Source organism: Aythya marila, assembly GCF_965140915.1.
Source record: "Aythya marila genome assembly, chromosome: 15".
NCBI lineage: Eukaryota > Metazoa > Chordata > Aves > Anseriformes > Anatidae > Aythya > Aythya marila.
Genome location: NC_139056.1, coordinates 14913510 through 14936212, shown reverse-complemented (window position 1 = coordinate 14936212; position 22703 = coordinate 14913510). Strand labels below are relative to the sequence as shown.

Below are 22703 nucleotides of genomic sequence, written 5' to 3'. Positions count from 1 at the left end.
CTCGGTTTCTCCCGGCTCGCCGCGCCGCGGGGGGTGCTGGGAGTTGTAGTTTCGCACCCCCCCCATACGGGGAACGGGGAGGCCGAGGGGCCAAACCGCGCGCGAGGCGGGGATTGGTCGGGGCCGCGGGCAAGATGGCGGCGCCCACGGGGCTGTGCTGAGGGGGGGGGGGGTGGCCCCCGGTGTCCCCTCAGGGTCCCCTCCGTGTCCCCAGCGCCATGTGGAGGGGTCGCTGCCGCCGCCTGCTGCTGGGCTGCGCCCCCCGGCCGGCCCCCGGTGTCCTCAAGGGGACGGGGGGGGGTCGTGGGTACGCCCCGCCGGCAGGTGAGGGGGGATTGGGGGGGGGTTGGGGGGGTTTTGGGGGGTTTGAGGGGGTTTTGGGGGGGGTGTGGGGATGGGGAGGGTCCGACAGGGCTGGTCCTGAGGGGGGTTCACGGTGGGATCCTCCTCGAGGTTGTACTGGGGAGGGAATAAGGGTAGGGTTTGGGGGCTTGGGGGGGGAGGAATGCGCCCCCAAAAAGGGTGAAATGCGCCCAAAAAGGGTGAAATGCCTCCCCAAAAGGGCGAAATCCCCCCAAAAGGGCGAAATCCCCCTCAAAAAGGCGAAATCCTCGCAAAAAAGACTGAAATGCCCCCCAAAAAGGGTGAAATCCCCCTCAAAAAAGGGTAAAGTCCTCCTTTAAAAAGGGTAAAATCCCCCCCCCCGAAGGCAAAATCACCCTTAAAAAGTGGAAAATGACCCTTAAAAAGGGTAAAATCCGTCCCAAAAGATAAAATCCTCCCCTCACAAAAAAGGTAAAATGTCCCCCCCCCAAAGAGTAAAATTTCTTCCCTAAAAGGGTAAAATCCACCCCCCAAGAAAGTAAACCCTCCCTTAAAAGGGGTAAAATCTCCCCCCCCCCCCCCAAAGAAAAAAGGTTAAAATCCCCCCCAAAGAAGGTAAAATTCCCCTTTAAAAAGTAAAATCCACCCCAAAAAAGGTAAAAATCCCCCTAGAAAGATAATGGGTGCTCACCCCGGGCTCGGAGCCAGCCTTCCCTCGACACCCAGGCCCAGCTGCATGGCCTCACGTTGCTGCTTCTCTAATTATTTTTTGTTTCTTTGTTTGTTTTTTGGTTCTTTTTTGGGGGGTGGGGGGTGACAGAGACCCCCAGGGGTGACTCCGACCTATGGGGTCTGCCTGTCCCCTTGGCGGATCTTGCTGGGAAGGGGTGGATGTGGGGACAGCCACTTTGAGGGTGTTTTCGGGGGCTCGTTGTGGGGCTGCCAGACCCCACAGGTGACCCGTGGGCGATCGTGGCAGCAGCACCGGGGGCGCCCACCACTTTCACGGCCCTTCCCCGGTTGAGCGGAGCTCCCTGAAGCAGAAAACGGGCCTGGATGTGGCTGAAGGAGCAGGATTTTGTGACGAGGCCAGGCCCGTGATAGCACCAGGGGTTCCCTCTGTTCTGATCCGCTTTCAACACCTCTGTTTTCCCCCCCCAGAGAGGAAGAGGTTTTACCAGAACGTGAGCATCTCGCAAGGAGAAGGTGAGCTCGGCTTCTGGGGCACGCAGGGGGCTATCACCACGAGGCAGCAGCACGCCTGCAACCCTGGTTTATGCAGAGCGGGGTGTTTGTCACCAGCCTGCTTCGTCCTTTCCTCATCTCTAGCAAAACCACGCGGAGGGAAAGTTTCCAAGGTCGTTAGGGGGAAAGCAGTGTCAGCACGCTGCTGGTGGGAAGCTGCTGATCCCTCGCTCCCCTCAGCTCCAGCTCCGAGCCCGCTCCCTCCGCGGGGTTGTCTGTTGTTCCCCAGTGCCTGCTCCTCTTTAATTCCCCAGCATTTCTGCTCTGATTCCCCAGGAGGCTTTGAAATAAACCTGGACCACCGCAAGCTGAAAACGCCGCAGGCCAAGCTCTTCACCGTCCCCAGCGAGGCTTTGGCCATCGCAGTGGCGACGGAATGGGACTCCCAGAAAGACACCATCAAGTTCTACACCATGCACCTGGTGAGCACGAAAGCTCAGAGCACTGGGGCTTAAAAATGGTGTCTGGATACAGAGCACGGAGAGAGCAGCTCGTCCTGATGCCAGTGGAAGTGGGGATGAGAGAGAGCACCTGGGATAAGCACTGGGAGGGCCCCGCAGCTGTAAGGGCAGATAGGTGCTGGCTGTGGCACTGGGGGAGGGTTTGAGGAGGGGCTGGAGGGCGTTATTGGGGACAGCAGGGGGAAGCAGGAAGGAGGATGAGCTCTGGGGAAGTCCCTGGGCTCTGCCCCGTGGTGTTTGATGGGCTGGCTCCAAAGGCAGAACCTCCAAAGGAGATTCCTGTTGGGTGAGCCATGTTTGCCTCTACAATTCCATTCTAGCTGAGCTCCTCAGCTCTTTGTCTGCCCCAAATTCCTCTGCTTCTGCTCAGCCTTGTACAACGGCAGCTGCTGCTCCCCCGAGCCTTGAGTAACAGTGCCTTAAAGTGCCTTTGTCCCACAGACCACGCTGTGCAACACGGCCCTGGACAATCCCACGCAGCGAAGCAAAGGGCAGCTGATCCGTGCAGCCGTGAAGTTCCTGGAGACCGACACCGTCTGGTACGGGAGCGGGGCACCCTCTGCAACAGGGACGAGGTGTTTGGGAAGGTGGTTGGGGGAATTGAGGGGAAACGTCTGCCGTAAGCAAGTCACTGCAGGGTTCTGGTTTGGCCCCAGGGCTTTGGATTAGGTCGGGCAGTCCCGTGTTTGCAACCTCCTGCAACTCCACGCACTTACAGGGCAGAGGCGTGAGGGAGGGCAGGGATCTGCTCCCCTGTTGAAGTGTTTTGGAGGTGTCCTCGCTGGGCAGGAGCAGCAAGAAATGAAGATTTCCTTGGGGAAAAGCTAACAGCAGAAAGGCTTGGGAGAATCTGTCAGCCTGATCCCCTGGCACTCCAGTGCTGGAAAGGTGCAGCAAGGTGCAGTGGGGCACGTCCCCTGCTCCACTAAACCTTCCTGTGGCTGGCTTTGGGCTGCCTGCTGCATTTTTTTGTTGGATGTTTTGCTGTGTTACACAGCAAGGTAGAATCATCCTTAGGAGAACAAGGAAAAGCTCTGAACTCAGGGAAGGGTGAGGGGATCGTTCCTGCTCGCTGCAGCTGCTACCATGGGGTGGGCGAAAGGCCCCGGGGGCTGCGGAGGGCTCGGTTTCCTTCCTGATACCCAGCGGGGTTTTGCTGTGCCGTGTCCCAGCTATCGCGTGGAGGAGCCGGCTGCCTTGGCAGAGCTGCAGAGAAACGAGTGGGATCCCATCGTCGCCTGGGCTGAGAAAAGGTAAGAGGTCGAAGATCTTTCTCTTGACTCGTGCCCTGCCCTCCTGAGGCCGGCAGCTTTAGCACTTGTGCCTCAGAACCCTGAGATCCACGAGCCCAGTGCTTTCCTAAGGGGCTGTGCGTGATGGTTGCAGGTACAACGTGGCGATCGGTTCCTCCACCAGCATCATGGGGCCAAACATCCCGGCCAGCACCAGGGACACCTTCAGCAGCCACCTGGCCTCCTACAACATGTGGGCTCTGCAAGGTGAGAGGGGCTGGGCTGGGGGAGCGCTGCACGAGGGCAGGAGAGGCTGCTCCCTGTTGGAGAGAAGAGCTGCAATGCTTTTTTCCCCTCCTGCTGCTGTGCTGAGATGATCGTGGCCTCAAGGTCACTGGGGCTTTGTGCCTGCTGTTAAAAGCACGTTTGGCTCTTAGGAGTCCAAATGTGAGCAGGAGCTGTCGCTGGCCTGGTGATCTCCCTGAGGAGGTACCACGTCTCAACTGTCCCTTCAGAGCCTGCGAAAATGCTGCTGTAATGCTGCAGAAAACAGCCCTGAATTTTGTTTGTTTTGGGTTTATTCCCTTCCAGGTATAGAATACGTAATCACCCAGCTGAAATCTCTCATTCTGTCCATGGGCCTGATTGACAGGCACATTACCGTGGAGAAAGCCGTGCTTCTGTCTCGGCTGGAGGAAGAATACCAGGTAAATTGGTGCAGAACAAGCCTATAATTCACAGAGCAATCATCTCAGCAGGACAAACGCACCCCCCACCACAAATAACTGGCAAGGGAAGGGCCGGCTATTACGGGAGAGGTTCCACTCCGCCAGCCTCCCCCTCTGAGAGGGTTTGGAGCATGCTGCTGCAGAGCAGTGTGACGGGCACAGCCGCCCGGAGTGCTCCTGGGGCTGCCAGTTTCCTTGTGCAGAACCCAGATGGCTGATTTTTCTCCCTGAAATCTGGAGCGCAAAGTCGTGGATGGCTTCTCTTGCTGTGGGTTTTCCAGCCTGGAGGCCTTGCTAGACACCAAACTAATAGCTCGCTTGCTGTGAGAGCACGGGCTGGAAACTGGCCTGGCATGAAGCTCTCCCTGACCCCAAAGCGGCTGAAATTGATGGGAATCTTTTCATCTTCCCCTAAGGGGTTTTGCCTCAGAGCCCACTAGAGATGAAGCGTGTCCTTCCACCTTACTCCTCTGGAGTTCTCCCTACCCCAGCGGTCAGCAATCGGCACACCTCCTGGGCAGCTTGCCACGTTTCACAAACACGAAAGGGGAGGCTGAGCAGCTGGGTGTATGATCCCCTTCTGAACTGACTCCCGTTCCTCCTCTCCTTCAGATTCAGCGCTGGGGCAAGGTGGAGTGGGCCCACGACTACGATCTGTGCGAGCTGCGCGCTCGTGCGGCCGCTGGGACTCTCTTTGTTCACCTCTGCTCAGAGAGCTCCACCGTAAAACACAAGCTGTTGCAGGACTAAGGCTGCCGGGCCGGGCGTAGGAGGAGAACCCACAGCTGTGAGTCGCTGCCGTGACCCAGGGACGGTCACCACCACGCTGCCACCACACCTCTGGGATCAGCCTGGAGCTGAGGAGCTCTGGGAGCAGCTCCCTGCTCGGACTGCCTGCTGCGGTGCAGCGCCAGCAGTTTTGAGCCCGCGAGGAGGAAAGGTCAAGGTGAGCTCCCTCTGCGTGTTGGAGCCAGCAGCCCTGGCCGTTACCGCTGTCTGGAATTGATCTGATGAGCTCCCAGGGAAGAAGCAGCTTCCTGGGCAGGGCACGGCACAGACACACCCAGCATATGCCACATGTCTTCAGAGCTGCCAGCTCCTGACACGCACTCGTTATGGAAATCTGAAAACAGACTCGGCTGCATCTGTTCTTCATCCCTCAGTGTGCCTGCGTGTAACACCAGGGTCTCTCTGTTTGATTAAAGGCACGCCCCTGCTAGATACAGAAAGCCAGTGCTGCCGAGTGTTTCTTTGTTTTAATCGCCAAACCGCGGTGTGGGTTCCGAGCTGCCAGGCTCTAGGAATGGCTGCAGGCAGACAAAACCAGGAGCAGAACCGAACAGGCAGTAGCTACCAAACAGATCTGCTCCCTCTGCATCTCTCCGTGAGCCTCTCTGTGCTAGGTGCCCTGTCCTTGCAGCCAAGGAGTAGCAGGGAGCTGATTTATGCAGCCCTGGAACGAGACCGGGGGAAAAGCTGGGCTCCAGCCATCTTCAGAAGCGCAGGGCACTCGGAGCTAAATCTGTACGTCAGGCAGCGCCAGCTACAGGGCTGTCGGGAGACCTGGCCTCTCCCCAGAGCTTGTGTGCAGCCACCCTTTCATTTAACCTTCCCACCTCTTTCCTTGCTGCTTGCCTCGAGCAGTACCGCCCTGGCCAGCATCATTTCTCAGAAGCTGCCCACATGTGAGCGGAGCAGCTGCTGTCACCGAGCAAGGAGGGGAATTAATGACTCCTCGCTTGGCTGTTGCGAGCAGCAGCGTGTGAGCTCCTGTGGAACCATTGATTTCCCTCCCTGCTAGCTGGGGGCTGCTCTGTTCACGCTGCAGAAAGCCGCTTTTGCAAGAGGTGGCGAGAAGACAAGGCTCCTAGGCACGCAGAGCCCCAGCCAGCCTTGTGCTTGCTGAGCTGGAAACCTGCTGTTATTCTGGGGGTGGGTTGATGGAGAGCGCTCCTCTCCCTGGCTGCTGCCGTGTGCCTGGGGCTCACAGGTTCCTGTCACTGCTCGCAGGTACTAAAGCTTTCAGGCGTGATGTGCTGCGCTGATTTGGTTCAATCAGCTCACAGCTGAGCCATAACCCCTCGCGACCAGGTCTGAGCACCGAATGGGCTCCGTGCCAACGGGGTGGAAGAGACAAAGCTTCATCTGCTTTTCTGGAGGCAATGAGCATCTTTTATTTGCAGCTTAATGCGGGAGAGAAGGAGCACGCCTTCGGCCTGAAATGTCCTAGACAGCTCAGGCACAGAGGGGCAGCCGTCCCTGCTGGGTGCTGTGCCGCGGGGGCTGCCCTGTGTGCACCCAGAGGCAGCTGCCCAGCCCCTGGCACGCCTACTCTGGCGGCTCCAGGAGCTCTATGCTATCCAGCTGCTCCTGGAGACTGTTATCCAGCTGCTCCTGGAGGTTGTCGATGTATTGGAAAATCTCTTTGACACGGTTGCGGTTCCTGTCGATCTCATCTTGGAAAGCCTGGAGAGATGGAAGCCAAAGCAGTGCACCCACAGGCTGCCCAGCGCCCCTGGCTGCAGCACCGAGGGCTCCGGCAGAGCTTCAGGAATGTTTCCTGCAGCAGCATCCCCACCAGCAGCCGTGCCCCAGCCCCACGTGAGCACGGAGGTCCCTTACCTTCCCCGTCACAGAAGCCTGCCAGCGATAGGCGTTGGTGAGGATGTCGCACTCCCGCATGTTGATCTTCAGCAGGTGGACGTTGTGGGACGCGTTGACCATGTTGACCAGGGTGGTTTTGTCCACCAGAAGCTAGGAGGCAACGTGAGCGGATCAGGGGGAGAGGGGGGGGTGCACAGCGAAAGCATCAGAGCTCAGAACGAGCAGCACAACTGCAGCGCTTGGGGGGAAGAAAACAGGACCCGTGTTTCAGAGCGACAAAGCTCTGAAATTCTGAAAAATTCATCAGGATGATGAATTTTTTTTTCCGAAAAATTAATCGGGATGAATCCAGTGCTTTACCCTCTGCAGGGACACGGAGCCTCGCTGTGCTGGGGCGTTCTCCCTGCTGCAGATGGGGAAACTGAGGCAGCACCTTTGGCCCTACCTGCTAGAGCAGGGAGCAGATGCCTGCTGTGGGCTCGCTGCCTCGCGGCACACGGCTGCCCCTGCGGGCAGCTGCTGTGGGAGCAGGGCTGCGTGAGTTCCAGCTCGCCCACCCCAGCAGCTGGGGGAAGTGGAAAATCGCACTTGGAAGGGTCTCTTGCGCTGCTGCCGCCGGCTGTAAATCTTCATTTTGGAGAGTCCCAGCTTCTAATCAAAGCAGTGACTTCTCCCGTGGCTCTAAATAGAGGGTGGCTTTGCTAAAGCGTAATGGCTCTCCTCCTGCAGCCAAGTGCAGCTGTTGAACAAATGAAGATTGCTTCTCTGTGGAAATGGATGGCAGCGAGGCAAAATGGGTGCACAGCAACGGTGCGTAACTGCAGCCATCTGCACAGCCCATAAAGCAGGGAGCTCCCCCGGGGGACTGAGGGGTCTGTTTTGTGTCTGTCAGCTCTTGATTACCCAGAGTAATAGGGGGGCTGGGATAATCCGGACCGAGCGAAAACACGGTGAATGCAAAACTCAAGTCAATTAGCCACTAAGCGAAGGAATAACAGAGGCAAAAAGGTCAGCAGCATTGCTGACTGGAGCACTGCAACAATCTTTGTGCTTTCTGAAAGGCTCCTGGGATCCCTGAGATCAGAGCAAGACTGGGGCTGCGGTGGGAAGCTGCGTTTGAAATGTCGAGTCCTGCCTCCAGAAGAGCTAAGGGGTGGGAGACCTCCGGGTGGGGGCTGCTCCTGAAATCACCGAGGCAAACAGAGCCCCCCTGCACTAAAGTGGCGTTTGGGGTCTCGTGGGAGAAGCAGGAAGAATCTGAACAAAACCAGCTTCAAGTGCAGCAGGGAAGCTGCCTAAGTGCCTGCTGGGTTGGGGCTGTCTGGAAATCAGCCAGAGAAGAGAGCTGTGCTGGAGGCAAGAGAGATTTGCTCAGCACCTCTCCTGGGCTGCTGCCACCAGCTCTTGCAAAGCCCAGGGAAACCTGCAGTGCAGTCATCCTCTGTCCTAGTCAGCAGAGATGCCCAGCAGCACTGCGGTTCAGCCAGACAGCTGGGACTTCCTCTAAGGAAGCTACATTCTGGTTTAGACCTAGCTCTAGCTGTATTGAGCCTCCTGGAAATCCCTCCCTGTCCGAGAAAAGGCTGTGGCCTTCTCTTCCTGCTGACTCCTTAGTGGAGGTGAATTATTTGGTGCCCTCACCTCACGAACGTCATCTGGAAGATCCTCGTCAAGCTCATTCTTGACTGATTTCTCCAGGGTGTTGATGGAGATCTCTAGCAGCTTTTCATGGTGACGGTTTTCCAGGTCCCGGCACTGGGCCATCGTATAGAAGATGGTTAAGGAAAAAGCTGAGCACACCACTCACTTTTAGAGATGAAACTGGACCTGCTGTAATGAGAAGCTGAGGCTTGGAAAAAGCAATGATGTGAAAGAGAGCTGCCAGGCCTAGTGCAGGCATGCAGAAAAGCACTCTGGTGTCCTCTGTCCTCACAGCAGGCTTCCAAGGGAAACAGCCAAGCTGCTGCCAGAAGCTGCTGTGATGTCAGGATTTGCACTTTCTGCTCTTAATCACAGCTCACATCAGGTCTCATCCTCGCTGCTGTATATTACACTGAGACTGTGCCTGGGTTTGCGGAGGAAACTGAGGGAGGCCTCTCAGGATAAAAGCCAAGCTCTGAATATGCCAATTATTTGCACCACGCCAACAGATTTATTTATATAGGGTAAACTGTCACTGAAGTACTTCGCTGTTCTTATCTCACGTTGTTCCAGAGGACATCCATAACACAAAGATGAAGGCCATTTAAAGAAGCTTCAGGAAGAACCGCAGGTACTTCTATGGCAAGAAAGCACATAGAAGACAGCCTAGCCAGGTCTTCTAAGAGTTGTGTCATGCGTGGTTGAAGAAAAAAAAAAAAAAAGCAAGATTCTTACAGGGGAGAAAGCTGTGTAAGTCCTACAGAATTTCAGTACAGGAGAACTGAGCCAGAGCCCTTTGTGCTTTCCAAGTCTCCAAGCCAGACTTTGGGCACTTTAAATGGCCATTCCTGCAAAGCTGGGAAAACGGCTTTTCTGTTGACTAAAAATAATCCGGTTCTATTCCAAGGGCTCAGTTCTGGATTTAGGAGTGAGGCATACGTACCTCCCTCAGACGTCCACACCAACACGCTGTCAAAAGGATATATCCCTTTAACGTTTTCAATGAATGTTGATGCTATGACAGCAATGTTTTTTTCAAAATCCTTTATTAGTTCCTTAGCAGAAGGAAAAAAGAGGAAACGTTACAATGAACACTTTCCTGAACACAAAAAGGAATCTAGGAAGCACCTAAAATTGATTATAAATTGGACTCACTGCTGTTATTAGCACAGTCAGAAAATGAACTGCCTCAAGCATGTAAATTGTTTGAAAGTTGCAAGAGTTTCTTTTCTCATTCAGGGACAGAAAATCAGAATCAGCTCGCTAGAGAGAAGTTGACTGAATGATACTTACCTGGTCTCTGGAGCGAGTCAGCCGATCACTTTGAACCCTCACGTAACGCTCAGAGCGTGCTGTATTCCTGCACGCTGCCATGCTGCAGTCTCCTTGTATATCTGAAAAGCCTCTTGTCAGAGGCAATAAGCAGTGCCTAGGCTTACCGCAGCTTTTGTTTTAGTCCTCAGAAACTAAAATTGCTGCTGCCTAGTGCCTCTCTCAAAAATGGCTGCCGGAGAATCTGTTAAGTGTTGCACTTACTGTCTTGATAAAACAGTTACAGCCACCCAAATCCTGTAAATCCAGAAGGGCATGCACACAGGAATGCTTCTGATCTTTCCACCAGTGATTGCAGATATATTAGGAGCAATTCAGAAAGCATTAAAAGGCGCAATCCTGATGCAGTAAGGAATCCATTTTGAGCTCCTGCTTTCTGTCACGCACATTCACAGAAGTAAACTGCTGCATCTGCTTGCATAAAGGCTGCAGATCCTGCCTGTTAGCTTATAATAGATTAGGGCTTTTTGTTTGTTGTTGTTTTTAAATGAAGATGCACATTAGGAGCCCTGCCCTAGTTTTTGAGGAGAAGTCTGGGGAGAAAAAAGGCAGCTATTATGCAAGCAAATGCGGTAAGCTGAGCAGGAACGTGTGTAATCTTATTCATAGCGAGGATCAGCTTCAAAGAATTACACTTCTAGAATCCCAAATGCATATCCCATACCATGCAGAGACTTCTGTACTCAGTCCTATGAAATGACTGAACAACTTCAACTCCCTTTCTCTAAAGCTTTGGGAATCAGCTTGGATAGATGTGAGGGAAATAACCGCACTCTGCTCCGAGAAACAGAAACTTGTTGCAACGTATCAATGTCCAGGGCCTGACACCACCCAGATCAACCCTGAGCAAAGAAAGCCCGAAATTTAGACAGAACATCAGGCTGACTGGAAGAACTGTACGCCCCTCTTCGTGCAATGGGCTACTATGCAGAGGGGTGCAGCAACAGAAAAACGACCCCCTTGCATCCTGGATGGGAGGCTTAACAGGTATGTGCTTGAACCTTACCTCCAGCTGGTCAGCTGTTTGTATTTCCAAGGTCATGAGCGTCTCTGACAGCTGAAGTATGTCCTCGTTGTATTCCTCTCGTTTAGACTCAGCAATATTGTAACTAGTGGCATGATGAATCTCATCCAGCCTCTAAACACAGAGATACATAAATTACTTATAGTTTGTGTTCAGCACTCCATTGCAATTTAATTAACTTGTTACATATGTGAGAAAAGTTCCTGCTGCTGATTAGCTGAAATGAAATGTGATGATTCAGTAAGTCTCCGGATTTACATACTGGGAAGGCAACAGTGCTGAGGTATGCTCCTGGGTAAACGATCCTGTGCAAGGCAGTGACACTGGTGAAAACACTTCTTCATCCTCCAGTCACCAGATGACTTTGCCCTTTCTGTGCTTCCAACTTTGGCTCCCTTCTGACACATTTCAAGTAAAATATATATTACATATTACATTCTTGACATTGCTGGCCATGAAGAAGAGATTAACAATTACTCTGAAAAAGAAATGCAGGCCTAAATCCTGATCCCCTTCCTGTCAAGGAGAATCTTGATTGACTTCCATGGGGTCAGGATTTAGTATTCTGAGTATGGAATACCTATCATTGCCTGACTTCCTCTAACAGCATGGATTTATTGCCCCTTCAGAATTAAATATTGACGTCAGTTTTGTATCAGGCAAGATTTATTATTTCTTGGATCAAAAAAAAAAAATCCTCTTGTGCTGAGCAACGTATTATTTTCAAATCTATTTTCAAATCAAATATTAATAGGAGGAAAAAATAAACATCTTGGGATGTCTAATCCAATCCTCCTGAGAGGAAACAGAATAGGCTAAAAGAGTGAATTCTTACCAAAAGCATTGCCAAGACTTGTTTCTGAAAACCGATTACCCAAATTTTGCAGCATTAAAAGTGGGGAAGAGCAAGATATTTTCTTTCCTGACATAAGGAAGATGGGAGGCCCCCAAAAGCTCCCAAGCCACCCAAACCACACTTCTAGAAGCAGGAACTTTAAAGGTCAAGGTCTTTAATGCTTCTTTGCACCAGCTTCAGAGAGCAGTGTTATTTTACAGGTTGTCCAAGCTCGCCTGAAAGGATTACAGCCAGCCAAACAGCCCCTAAGAACGGTTGACAAATTCCAGTCTGCCGGGACCTTTGCACTTTTTAAACTTCTCCATCAGCTTTAAATGACTGTTAAAAGACAGTGCTCAGCTTGGGTGCTGACTCTTCCAGTATTTATGTGAAAACTGTCACCCTGACCACTGTGTCCTGCCATGGCTGAGTCTGTTGGCTACCAAACAAAGATGAACTGTCAAAATCTGTCCTTAGCCACATATATATATTATTCAGATATATTTATTACAGAGGATCTGTTGGGAATCAAGTGCTAGTTAACCGAGTATGCATATCAATCTCCATCAGTTGCCTTCTGGCAAATCTGCCAGCTAACATCCCGACTGGAGTTGCCAGAGCCCGTTTGCCAGCATGAGTCAGCAGGGTTCAAGGACCTGGGGACGGTGACTCAGCAGGCTGCCAGCTCGTGACAAGGCACCTAAATAAACGTGACCCGGTTTTCAAAGAGCGAGCGCTCGTGACTCTGCCTGGTGTCAGTTGTCAGGGACTCGTTCTGCTCAGCTGACAGTTTTTACCAGGCTTTAGCCCTCTTGATTTTTTTTTTTTTTTTCCCCCTGTGGAAACAAAATAATGATCCATCTATTATACCTGGTTACATGGGGATCCAGCTAGAAGCTACGCCCTGAGCAGCCACAATGGACGGCTGTAGTTGAGCAGAATGAAAAAGGATTTTTCTGCTTTAAAACAGGACTAGAAACGCATTACAACAATTTACCTGATTTTTCTCAAAGTTCTTTGAACTGTTGTTGGCAAAATGAACTGAATGAGAAAATGACTTGAAAACAAGCTGAATAACCTGCAATTTCCTTTTCTTCCCTATTTTTCAATGAGGGAGGAGCTGCTGGAGGCCTCAGAGGAAAGACAAGTGCCATTAACACTGATGACCCTTTTTTTTTTAAATCAATATAATCAAAAACATTGAATGGACAGGGTCAGCATTTTCATTTTCATAAAGACCAGCAATTCCTGTGTGGCAATGAGATGTTTAACCATCTTTTTTTTTTTTTTTTTTTTCCCCAGTAAAGCCTTGATGAACATTTACCTGGACAACAGACAGGTATCTCATGGACAACGAGATAACACTATGGCATATTAACTTTGTCCTACACTAAATTTCCATTTCCAGCATAGATAAAAGCTGTCCGTGTTGGCTGTGGTTTGATGAAGGGGCTGAAACTTCAAACCCCAAATCCTTTTCCTTTATAGAGCCCTAAAATCTCCTGTTAATGACATTATATTAGAATCATAGAATATCCCAAGTTGGACAGGACCCACAAGGATCATCGAGTCCAACTCCTGGGTCCCCAAAGGACCACCCAAAAAATCAGAACATGTGTCTGAGAGTATTAGTTAACATAACTTCTTGGTACAGATTGATACTCTTAATACACATGCTATATATATTTTTATCAGACCAGATGTCCTGCAGAGCTCCCTTCCAACCCCAGCCATTCTGTGACTCGGCAGTTAGGGACCAGGCACTGACTCCTGGTCCTGCACTATAAATCCAGGTTCATAATCCTAATTTAATGGAGTTACCCTAGTTCTCAGTAAAATTGAAAGCTAGTACATGATGTAACAAACCAATAAAAGTATAAAGAAAATTACCTCTTTGTTCTGATTTTCAAAATCTAGGATTATTTTACTCCCTTCTTGTTGGTTGGCTGTTAACGCTTCACGAAGGCCTTCGTAGAACTCAGAGACTTCAGCTTCTCGTTTTTCATACTCTTTCAGACCATAGTTAAATAGGTTCTCACAAACTGAAACAAAATCTTTCCTGTATGTGACACCGGAGTCAAGGTATTTTGTTTGTTCAGTGGAGCAACAAGCATTTCTAGCTCTGTAAATTTGGGCAACGACTTACAAGCTACTGTTATGTAAACCCTGTGGTTCTTGCTGGCACCAGACTTCCTCCTATTCTGTCTGTGGCAGGACTGGATCACATTCTCTGCATAGGATTTTGCTGCCTTAGGGGTATGGAGAACGCTGTAGCAGCTTGAGGGGAAAAAGGCCTTGAGGACAAAAAGGAAATGCATACACGTCTCTGACTCTTTTGTGACACAGCAGCAGAATGAAGCGTACAACCCTATCCGTCTTCACAAGTGTGAATACAGTGTCTGTGGAGTTAATAAATATAGCTTTGGAGCCTACAGCCAGAGCACAGAATAAACTACTGACTTGGTAGCATCACAAAAATAACGTCAATTTTTCTTCTGCTATTATCTTGGCAATGGAATTGTTTCTGGAGTATATTGTAGTTAAGCCATGATGCATTTTTCCCCAACAGTGTAATGCAATTTTAAGGAAGGTCAAGTTACTGGCCTTGACAATGCTCTATTAATCTGAATGAGAAATAAAAAAAAAAATAAAAGTGTCTGCTTTCTGATCCCCCGTGTAGGAGCAATGATCAGAAAAATGTGCTGGCCTGAAAACTTCACGTAGCCAGCTCTGGCAGGTCATGAGATATGCAACTCATATAATTCTGATTAGTCTGTTCCCATCTCCTACCACTTCAATTTCAACATGATTTTAGCAACTGTGCTCTTACAATCTAACTGACAGAGATTTATCTTACAGCTCATTTTAAACTTTAAGTGGATTCCAGACTTAGAGACAGCACAAAGCCTTGATTCTTGAAGGGTCAGAAAAGAAGACTACTGAAATTATGTTTGATTCAAGTGAAGGGAAAGGAATATGGTAATTACAATGGGGAGAGCTTGAAACGCTGGAATCTCATGACCTGTCGCTGACAGAAGCGAGCAGTTATACAAATAGCTTGTTTCAAGCTGGGCTGGCCAGCTTGCCAGTAATACAAACCATTTGTTTGTAGCCCTCATATTTCATGAGATATCAAGCCTTAAAGCTGTCAGTGGTCTCATGGTCTCGCAGTGTTTTTCTGGCGCCGTTCCAAAATTGAGCACAGAAACTCTCAGATCTTAGATCAATGTAGCTTTCAGTCCTGGACAAAAGCAACGGATGAAGAGTCCCTGCGGATGCACCTCCTTCTTAACTCAAGTCATTAGGTTTTAGCTCTAGGTTTTTTAAACCCAGGAAGGATATGCCTGCAGCAGGTCATCCACTCCAGGGAGGTAAGCCAGTTTGGCAGCTTCTGTATCCTCTGCATACAAACTGTCAAACAGGAATGATCCATTCAGGTACTCAACAAAGGCTCTCTTTGAAAAGAATCAGAGCAATATAAGTAAAATAAAGAGTGCTAACCTTCTGCCACTCCTTAGGATGTGTCTCTCCTAGAAGCTCTTTACCAGCAGAGGAACACCGGTGGGCTGTGCGAGTAACGATCTATGCAGACACAGTCACACCACAACAACCGATTGACCACCAGGTCATGCAAGCACCCTGCCACTGGCGTGAGAGCCATCCTGGTTCACATGTGGCTTTACTGCTAGAACTCTCTAGCCTAAGGACAGAAAACACTATTTAATCTTACATAAAGCACCATGACACACTACCATGTATTGCAAGACCATTGAGCCTTGCAGGTAAGGAGTGGGCTTTGGGGAGGTGAGGAAGAAAGAGCTGCCAGTGTCCCTCCTGTCACTTAACCTCCTCCTTAACCTTCAGCCAGTCTGGTCTTCTAGCAGTCTGGAACACAGAGCCAGACTGTAACTGAAAGTACCCCTCCTCCTGGCCTTGTTTTCAGTCTGTTCACAGGATTATAACAATCTCAAAGCCCTGGAGACTTTAACCATAAAACAAAACTAAACAAAACCAACATTAACTTAGGAGCAAACTTGCTGCACCATGAGAACACTAACAGTTCCCTCAGATGTGTAATTTTCTTAATCTCCCATCATGCTGATAAGATCCCGGGGTATGATTTACTACGGAGCTTCTCAGGGTCTATATCTGCAGTTTCATTGTTCAGCCAAAAGAATTATGCTCCCCCGCATCATATGTACTCACGGCAGTTTCTGTTTTCATTCAAAAGAGATTCGGAGATCAGAAATTAATCCTCGCCTTAGTTTTAGCACAGTTGGCGTTAGCCTCTCATTAAAACTTAAAGCAGGTACAGGAGAAGTCAACATCTGTTGCACATCTTTCTCCTGAGACAGTACACAACCAGCTGAAGAACCCGCACCTTGTGGTACTCCAGCTCCTTCTGCTTTGCCAGCTTCTCCTCCAGCTGAGCCAGGGCCTGGGCCTCCTCGTGTTCCAGAGGGTCAATGAGATAGTGATACTTTGAAACAGCAAGTTCTCGCTGAGAAACACAAAGAAAGAGGGTATTTGATCAGATTACCCAGCATTGCCCAACAAATCTAAGCGTAAGCTTTCCATCTTTCTATAAAGGGCAGCTAAATTACATCTGCACCTCCGTTTCTTTGTGTTCTTTTTGTTAAATTACTTATGAAGTTTCTAATCCATTCCTCGCCCCACGTTTTGTTGACGTATTATTCTGCCTTTGCATTCAATGCATCTGAACTGATTCAGTCCCAAGCAATTTTTAATCTACCAGTTTCCTCATCTTTAGGGTTTTTGTTTGTTTGTTCCTTTGTTTGTTTTTAGCAGGATTCCCTGTTTTGACTTTGAATTTGAGATCTGACTGGATTTACTACTGAGTTTAATACATCGACCGGGGAGGAGATGGCTCATCTGAGGAGTGGATGGCAAGGTAGTAGCAGGGGCAAGAACCTAATTAGCTTGCCACTGAAGCTTGACAAACTTAACTGTGCAATTCTATGGCATACAGGCTGTACAAGCAGGGACTAGACTCGGTGACCTGGAAAGCTCTTCCAGTCCTATGGTAAGAGTAGTGCATGTTCCAAGTACAGCTCCTGCTCTGTACCAAGCAAATGTAGAATTAATCACATTCTTTGGTTATTACAAATAACAACAACAACAAACTTCTGTGTTCCCTTCAGTCCTGGGATCAAAAAGCAGCCCCATAGGCTACCAGTGCTGGTGTATGGTCCTGTTTTCAGAAATCAGGAGTGGGAAATGCATTCGGATGGCACTTCCTTGCCTGGATAATCTGTCAGTCCACTACTGAAACAAATTGCTCCGTGAGCAGCAGGACCACCAAGCCTGCTTTCCTCGGGACTTTTGTCTCAAGACTGATCTCTGAGAAGTCTTGCACTCACACTGCAGCATCTCTGCGGCAATATTAACCAGGCCCCTCTCCCACAGACAGCTGCTGATTTTCAGAAAACCTGTGAAGACGCAATACCTTTGACACCTCTACCTCTCTGCCAGGTTTGATAGAATCTGGCCTGCAGGTTCACAGCTGTTAGGTGAAGATGGAATAAACACTGCATGTTTCCGTAGGTCTAATTTCTGCGAGGAAGCTTCCCCACATGCTAGAATATTGCAGGCATTACCAACAAAGCAAATGCTCTGCAATTTGGTGCCCAATTTCACGAGAGGGAGATGCAGACATACTTACTGTGGTGTCGCTCACGCGTTTGAAGTCCAAGTATACCAGATCTGGAATGTGAGCAACAACAAACAGCACATACTGCTCCTCTTCGCAGAAAGGGTTCCCTGTGAGATTCAGCGTGCGCAACTTCTTAAACCTCCTGAGATAAACCACCTGTGCCGACGGGAAAGAGATGCCGTGCTTCCCAGCGCCATGGAAACACACGGTTCTGAAATTCATTGCTCTTATCACAGTTCTGTTGCAGTACGTATCCCGCTCAGCTGCCAAACACAGGCGAGATTAAATTACACGTTTCTAATGCTTTGGGGAAAAGGAAAAACTTAAAAGAGGCATCGTGAATGTGTAAATGATGGGTGTATGAAGGAGGCCTTTAGGCTTAGGGTGGGAGACAAATCACGGATCTCATATTGGTAAACTGCCCTCAAAAAGAACCCTTAACAAATCCTAGCCTTCACTCCCTCCTTTCTTCAAATGTTGCTGCTTATTCCTATTCCAGCTCTCGTGGGAACCAATAGGACTTTCCCCACAGATGACAGCAGTAGCAAAGCCAGGCCCCGATGAGCGAATAATCTACACAAGAAAAAGCTGAAATAAGCACTTTACAGCTGGATAGCTTACCAAAACTGTAACTTAGACTCTAGAGAACGTGAAATCCTAAGGAGAATTTTCCCTTGCTCAGATGGCAACCACCAGTTTTAGAATATTTGATCCTTTGGTAAGGAACAATTGCAAGGACAGGGAGCACTCACATCTTCCAGAGCAGTCAGGTTATTCTTTCCTATGGAGAAAATCTGTAGCTCTTGTAACGTGTCCATGTGCTCGATTTTAGATATTCTGTTATTGTAGAGGCTTAGGTCCTGCAGTTTGACAAGGGTATCCAGGCCCTCAATTACTTCAATATTGTTGAAGGACAAGTCTGGGGAAGAGTATAGAAATCAAAAGTTTTACAAGCAAAAGTTAAATCACTTCTAGCAGAACACCCCGATCCAATCCTTGCATTTAGCCTGGGTCATGATTTAGGAGTCTATACACAATGTTTTCCTCAGGGGTGTTCAGTATCCCACAGGAAAGGGTGAGCATAAATTTGTCATTCTTTGGGTTAGGAAGCACCAGACACTTCTTCTTACAACTGCCCACACACCTCTTATATAAGAATGAAGACATTCCACGCAGAGTCCACATAAACAACCTCACAGTGATTTCTACCTTATGGGGAAAACCAAAATATAAGAAAAGAGGCAGGGAAAGCCCCTTACAAGGGTGGTATTTCTGTGATAAGTTTGACGTTCCCTGCCTTGTCTTTCAGACTCTTGCCTGCCATACCAATTCCCCCAGACCAAGATAAGTCAGCTCCATGCTCACAACCACCCTGCTGTCAACAGAGACATGCTCACTGCACCTATTTCACTCATTAATATTTCCTCATCTCATCCTGCCAGAACTTCCATCCTAACGCCTACACTCACCACAGATAAGGGCAGCCTTTGCTTTCAGGCCAGTCAGTACTGAGTGTTTCAGGAGTCCAAAGGCAGTGACGACATCTGCATCACCCTACTCCCTGGATGGCTAAGGCATTCACACAGCAGCTGCTGAACCACCGCAACCTTTGGGCAAGCTGAAACCCATGAGAGTGCTTCAAAACACTCTGCTTACGCTGTGCTGATCAGCTGTTGATTCACAAGTGCATTAGTCATCTGCGCAGTAGAACGGTGCAGACAACAGGGCGGAAGAACTCATTAGACATTTCAAGACGTTCTTATGAGCCAAAGCCTCCATGCTATTTTCAGTGGCAAGTGAGGATATATTTACACTACCACCCAATAACAAAGCTGCAGCTCCCAGCGAATGCTGTTAGCTAGGAATTTGTAGCAGCAAGGTCACGGATCTGCCCAGCATCAGAGCCCGCATCGCTGAGTGATGCTGCTGTCCCTGTCCTGAGTTTTTAGTTGAAAGTAGTCAGGTAAGACTACAAGGACAGGTGCTTTTTGGGACAACAAAGGCAACAAGCCCTTAAACTTGTAGGGTTGAAGACAGCACTGTCTTTCAGGGGGTTCCAGGCTCCAAAATGCTTGCATTACCTTTTAAAACAGCATACAGATTTCTAAGTCACAGGGGAGTTTCCATAAATATTTACGAAAGTCACCTCAAAATATGAGTACAAAACCTGGAAACAGCCTTGAAATCGCAGCTTCCTGTTCCTGCCACACCAAATGTATTAAAACCAGGCTGTTAAACATTTGAAGGATTTTTGTGCAGTACTGATATTCATGCCTTTTGACATTTGACAGTCAAATGAGGAAACACACCGACAGCTAACAGCCTTCCCTGGGAAAGCTCCTATCAGTTGTGTTTGAGGAGGAATGTGACGTCCTGGCTTTATCACAGATTGCTTTGCACCTGAGAAGGCATCCAGCCCCATGCGCCTGCATCTTACCGAGCCAGACAAGGTGAACCAGACTCTCCAGAGCTTCTATCTTCTCAATGATGTTGTTGTCCAGCTGCAGTTTAGTCAGATTCTCAAACTGCCACAGATTATCAATCTGCAGGATATCTAAAGGCACAGGAAAAAAATAAAACTGCTTTTTAGGTGAGGCAGCTTTCAGTTTAACAGATGTACTACCCTTCCTAAGGAAAAACACCCAGTCTTACTTCAAAAATGATTTTTAGCAGCTTACAACAGTGTGGTTACTGCCCTAGAGAGCTGAGAGGTCCACTGGCTGGATGTGATTTCAGTGAAGCAGCCCAGTTAACCTCAGTGTCCTGCACCAGCACACACTGCTCATCAGCGATGCCAACGAGCCGCTGAGGGGATGCTGACTGCGCTCTACAGTGGCTTTATGAATCCTCTACTAGGAGGCCTTGACCTTCATTTTCCTTTCCAGCTCTGAAAGCAAGGTTTGGGATGAAACTCTGCTTTTTTGCTGTGTTTTCAGGCTACTGCTGGCCAGCTACTGCTTTCGTAATTCACGCTCCTGCTCCTGGGATTTTCTTCGCAGGAGAACAAGTTGGGATCTAATGTTTCTGTGAGGGTGGCAGTTTAGAACTGATCAATATCACCGCATTTAGCTTTCTCCAAAAACAGAACCACAAGGGCAGGCTGGTAGGCATTACAGCAAAACATTAGGACCAAGGTGACAGAAAATACAGAAAACTCTTGCTCCCAATTCTTTTCCCCACGATGGCTTCCCAGCAGATTTCACTAGGTGCTGTTGTTTATTGAGCACTCAATTGCACACACAAAATGGTCACACAGTTCTCTCTTGTGTAAAGAAATAAATGCAGGATCAGGTAATTGAGAGCACGTCCTAAGGAACTCATCCAATACGTGCGTTATTTTACTGGAGCACGCAACGAATAACTAACAATTTTGTCCATGAAATTATATATCCCCAAAACGCTCAAATATCGAACCAAATGTTCTTTCTTTTCATTTTCTGAATGCAAGTTTCCGACTAGTTTGGCAGTAAGAGATGAGTTTTGATAACGTTACGGATGGCCAGAGGAAGCTACCAAATTGGAGTGTAATCACCACAATCTGCCACGTAGCTCTCACATAGCCACCAGAGCTGGTAGAGCCTGCCCAGGATTTCATTTGGCCACGTACAGAAGGGCCCAATAGGCCTGTGGCCTGTAGGTGTCACCACAATATAGATGTTAAATAAGAATAGCACTGACAAGCGCAGCATAAAGCCAAGCAGCTTCAAAGCTGCCCACAAGCAAAGCCACCCAGTCCTCTCAGCTGAAACTACTTCATACACGCATGACTTAAAAATCTAAGTCCTGACATTATTTTTCACATAACAAACCCAAGCTGATCATTATTGTTTAATTGCTGGGTAGCCACCTAATATTATTGGAGGGTAAGCAAATTAAAAAACATATATATGTTTTAATACTCACTTCTAAAACCAAGCTGTAGTTCTGTCACATTTTTGAGGTCAACACCTTCACTTTTGGCGAGTGTCCCTATGTCCTCTGGCCATTGCTCTTCAACCGCTTTCTGAAGCATTTCATCGTCGATAACATTCGGCTTGATGCTGTTGTACGACTGACTCATTTTTAGAGGATATCAGCCTTAATGGACAGAAAAGAAAGAAAAATTAGAACCAGTGCCTGGCTGCTATTTCTAATGCTCATTGAGCTGGCACGATAATACCAAGGAATTAAGAGCACAGTCAAGTATTAAGACCTAATGCCTCATAGCTGATGTCAAAGGTGCACTTGACTTTTATCACAAGGTCACTGGTGTGACTTTATGATAAATGGCACTGCCTTCATACCATGTTTGAGGGTTTTTTTTGTGGAAAATGTTAGATTCTGGCCAGATAAACGAAGCAGGGGAGAAGCTCTGGGCACAGCCTGTAACAGCCAGGGCCCAGCACCTGCTGCTGAAATCCCTCTTCATGGAAAGGGCGTATTTAAGGCCCTGGGCACCATTTACATTTAGCCTTAAAAGGTACATTTAAGCTTATAGGAAACTTTGAATTACAAAGCAATTACACAGTATTTACAGCAGATAATTAACAGCAGTGGTTCGCTGGGTTTTAAACACCAATTTCATAACAAAAGTCAAAAAAAAGTTGCAGAAAAAGGAGAATTATAAAAAGCACAGCAGTTTTGTGAAGACATTTAATGCAGATCCCCAGAAAAGGCTGTCAGATGGAGCCCATACACACACAGACTCCTTCCCTGTGGGACCAGGCACAGTTTATTCCCTGCCTCTGCCGTTCCCAGACCCCTCACGGAGCCCAGGACCAGGCCCAGGACCAGGCCCCGCCGCCCCCTGCCCCGGTTGCTAAGGAAGCCCGGGAAGCGGTTGCTAGGGGAAGTCACGTGACCACCTCCCCGCCCGGGAGAGGGGTGGGAAGGGCGGCCGCTAATCAGTGCGCGAGAAAACCGTGTCAGCCAATCAGCGCCCCCCAGCGTGCCCCGGGGGCGGGAGGAGGAGCGTATGATTGACGTCGCGCTTGACCAATGGTCTTGTAGAACGCCGTGCGCGTCGCCCAATGAGGAGTGCCGCTAGCGGCGCCCCCGCTGTCCATCAAGCAGAGGGCGTGGGAAGGGCGGGGACCACCGCGGGGGCGGGGCGTTCTCTTGACAGTGACGGGCGCGCGCTTCGACCTATAGGAACACGGGGAGTGCGGAAGAGAACCAATGGGATTCGAGGAGGCGGGACGCGCTCGGCAAAACGACCGGGGGTTGGTGCGGGCGGCTGCCAGTCAGGGCGGCGGAGGGGGCAGGGAGGAGGGCGGGCCGCCGGGCCGCTGTTTGTTGTCATCCCAAGATGGAGTTCCTGCTGGGGAACCCCTTCAGCACCCCGGTGGGGCAGAGCCTGGGTAGGGCGGCCGGGAGGGGAAAAGGGGGGAAAATAGGGGGAAAGAGGGCGAAAATGGGGGGCCTCTGGGGGGAAATGGGAGGTCTTGGGGGGTAATGGGGGGAATTAGGGGGCAACGGGGGCTTTAGGGGGGTAATGGGGGACGTTAGGGGGATAATGGGGGGCAATGAGGGGAAAATGAGGGGTCCTGGGGGGTAATGGGGGGCAATAGGGGGCAATGAGGGGAAAATGGGGGTCATTAGGGGGCGATGGGGGGGGTGTTAGG

At 49.5% G+C, this 22703-nt stretch overlaps 3 protein-coding genes across 5 annotated transcripts in view; 2 read left to right on the top strand and 1 right to left on the bottom strand.

Annotated features, from left to right (window-relative positions):
• Window positions 1–132: 132 nt before the first annotated feature.
• Window positions 133–5223, top strand: ATPAF2 (ATP synthase mitochondrial F1 complex assembly factor 2). Its single transcript, XM_082772207.1, has 8 exons — window positions 133–324; window positions 1486–1530; window positions 1846–1991; window positions 2472–2569; window positions 3203–3283; window positions 3417–3529; window positions 3854–3969; window positions 4603–5223. Exons 1-8 carry the CDS (start codon window positions 219–221, stop codon window positions 4738–4740), a joined length of 843 nt encoding a protein of 280 aa, XP_082628333.1. The 5' UTR covers window positions 133–218; the 3' UTR covers window positions 4741–5223.
• A 962-nt stretch (window positions 5224–6185) lies between these two features.
• Window positions 6186–21160, bottom strand: DRC3 (dynein regulatory complex subunit 3; the record flags this gene model as incomplete). Its single annotated transcript, XM_082772194.1, has 12 exons — window positions 6186–6456; window positions 6613–6744; window positions 8236–8359; window positions 9220–9290; window positions 10574–10705; window positions 13317–13485; window positions 14763–14881; window positions 15808–15927; window positions 17110–17256; window positions 17853–18019; window positions 19538–19654; window positions 21004–21160. 12 exons carry the CDS (start codon window positions 21158–21160, stop codon window positions 6319–6321), a joined length of 1593 nt encoding a protein of 530 aa, XP_082628320.1. The 3' UTR covers window positions 6186–6318.
• Window positions 21161–22368: 1208 nt separating this feature from the next.
• TOM1L2 (target of myb1 like 2 membrane trafficking protein) overlaps window positions 22369–22703 on the top strand; it is a 50880-nt gene continuing 50545 nt past the window's right edge. For all 3 annotated transcript variants that reach the window (XM_082772539.1, XM_082772536.1, XM_082772535.1), the window contains exon 1: window positions 22369–22439. In XM_082772539.1, the coding sequence (XP_082628665.1) occupies window positions 22388–22439 (52 nt within the window). In that variant the 5' untranslated portion in view covers window positions 22369–22387. The remainder of the gene's footprint in view (window positions 22440–22703) is intronic.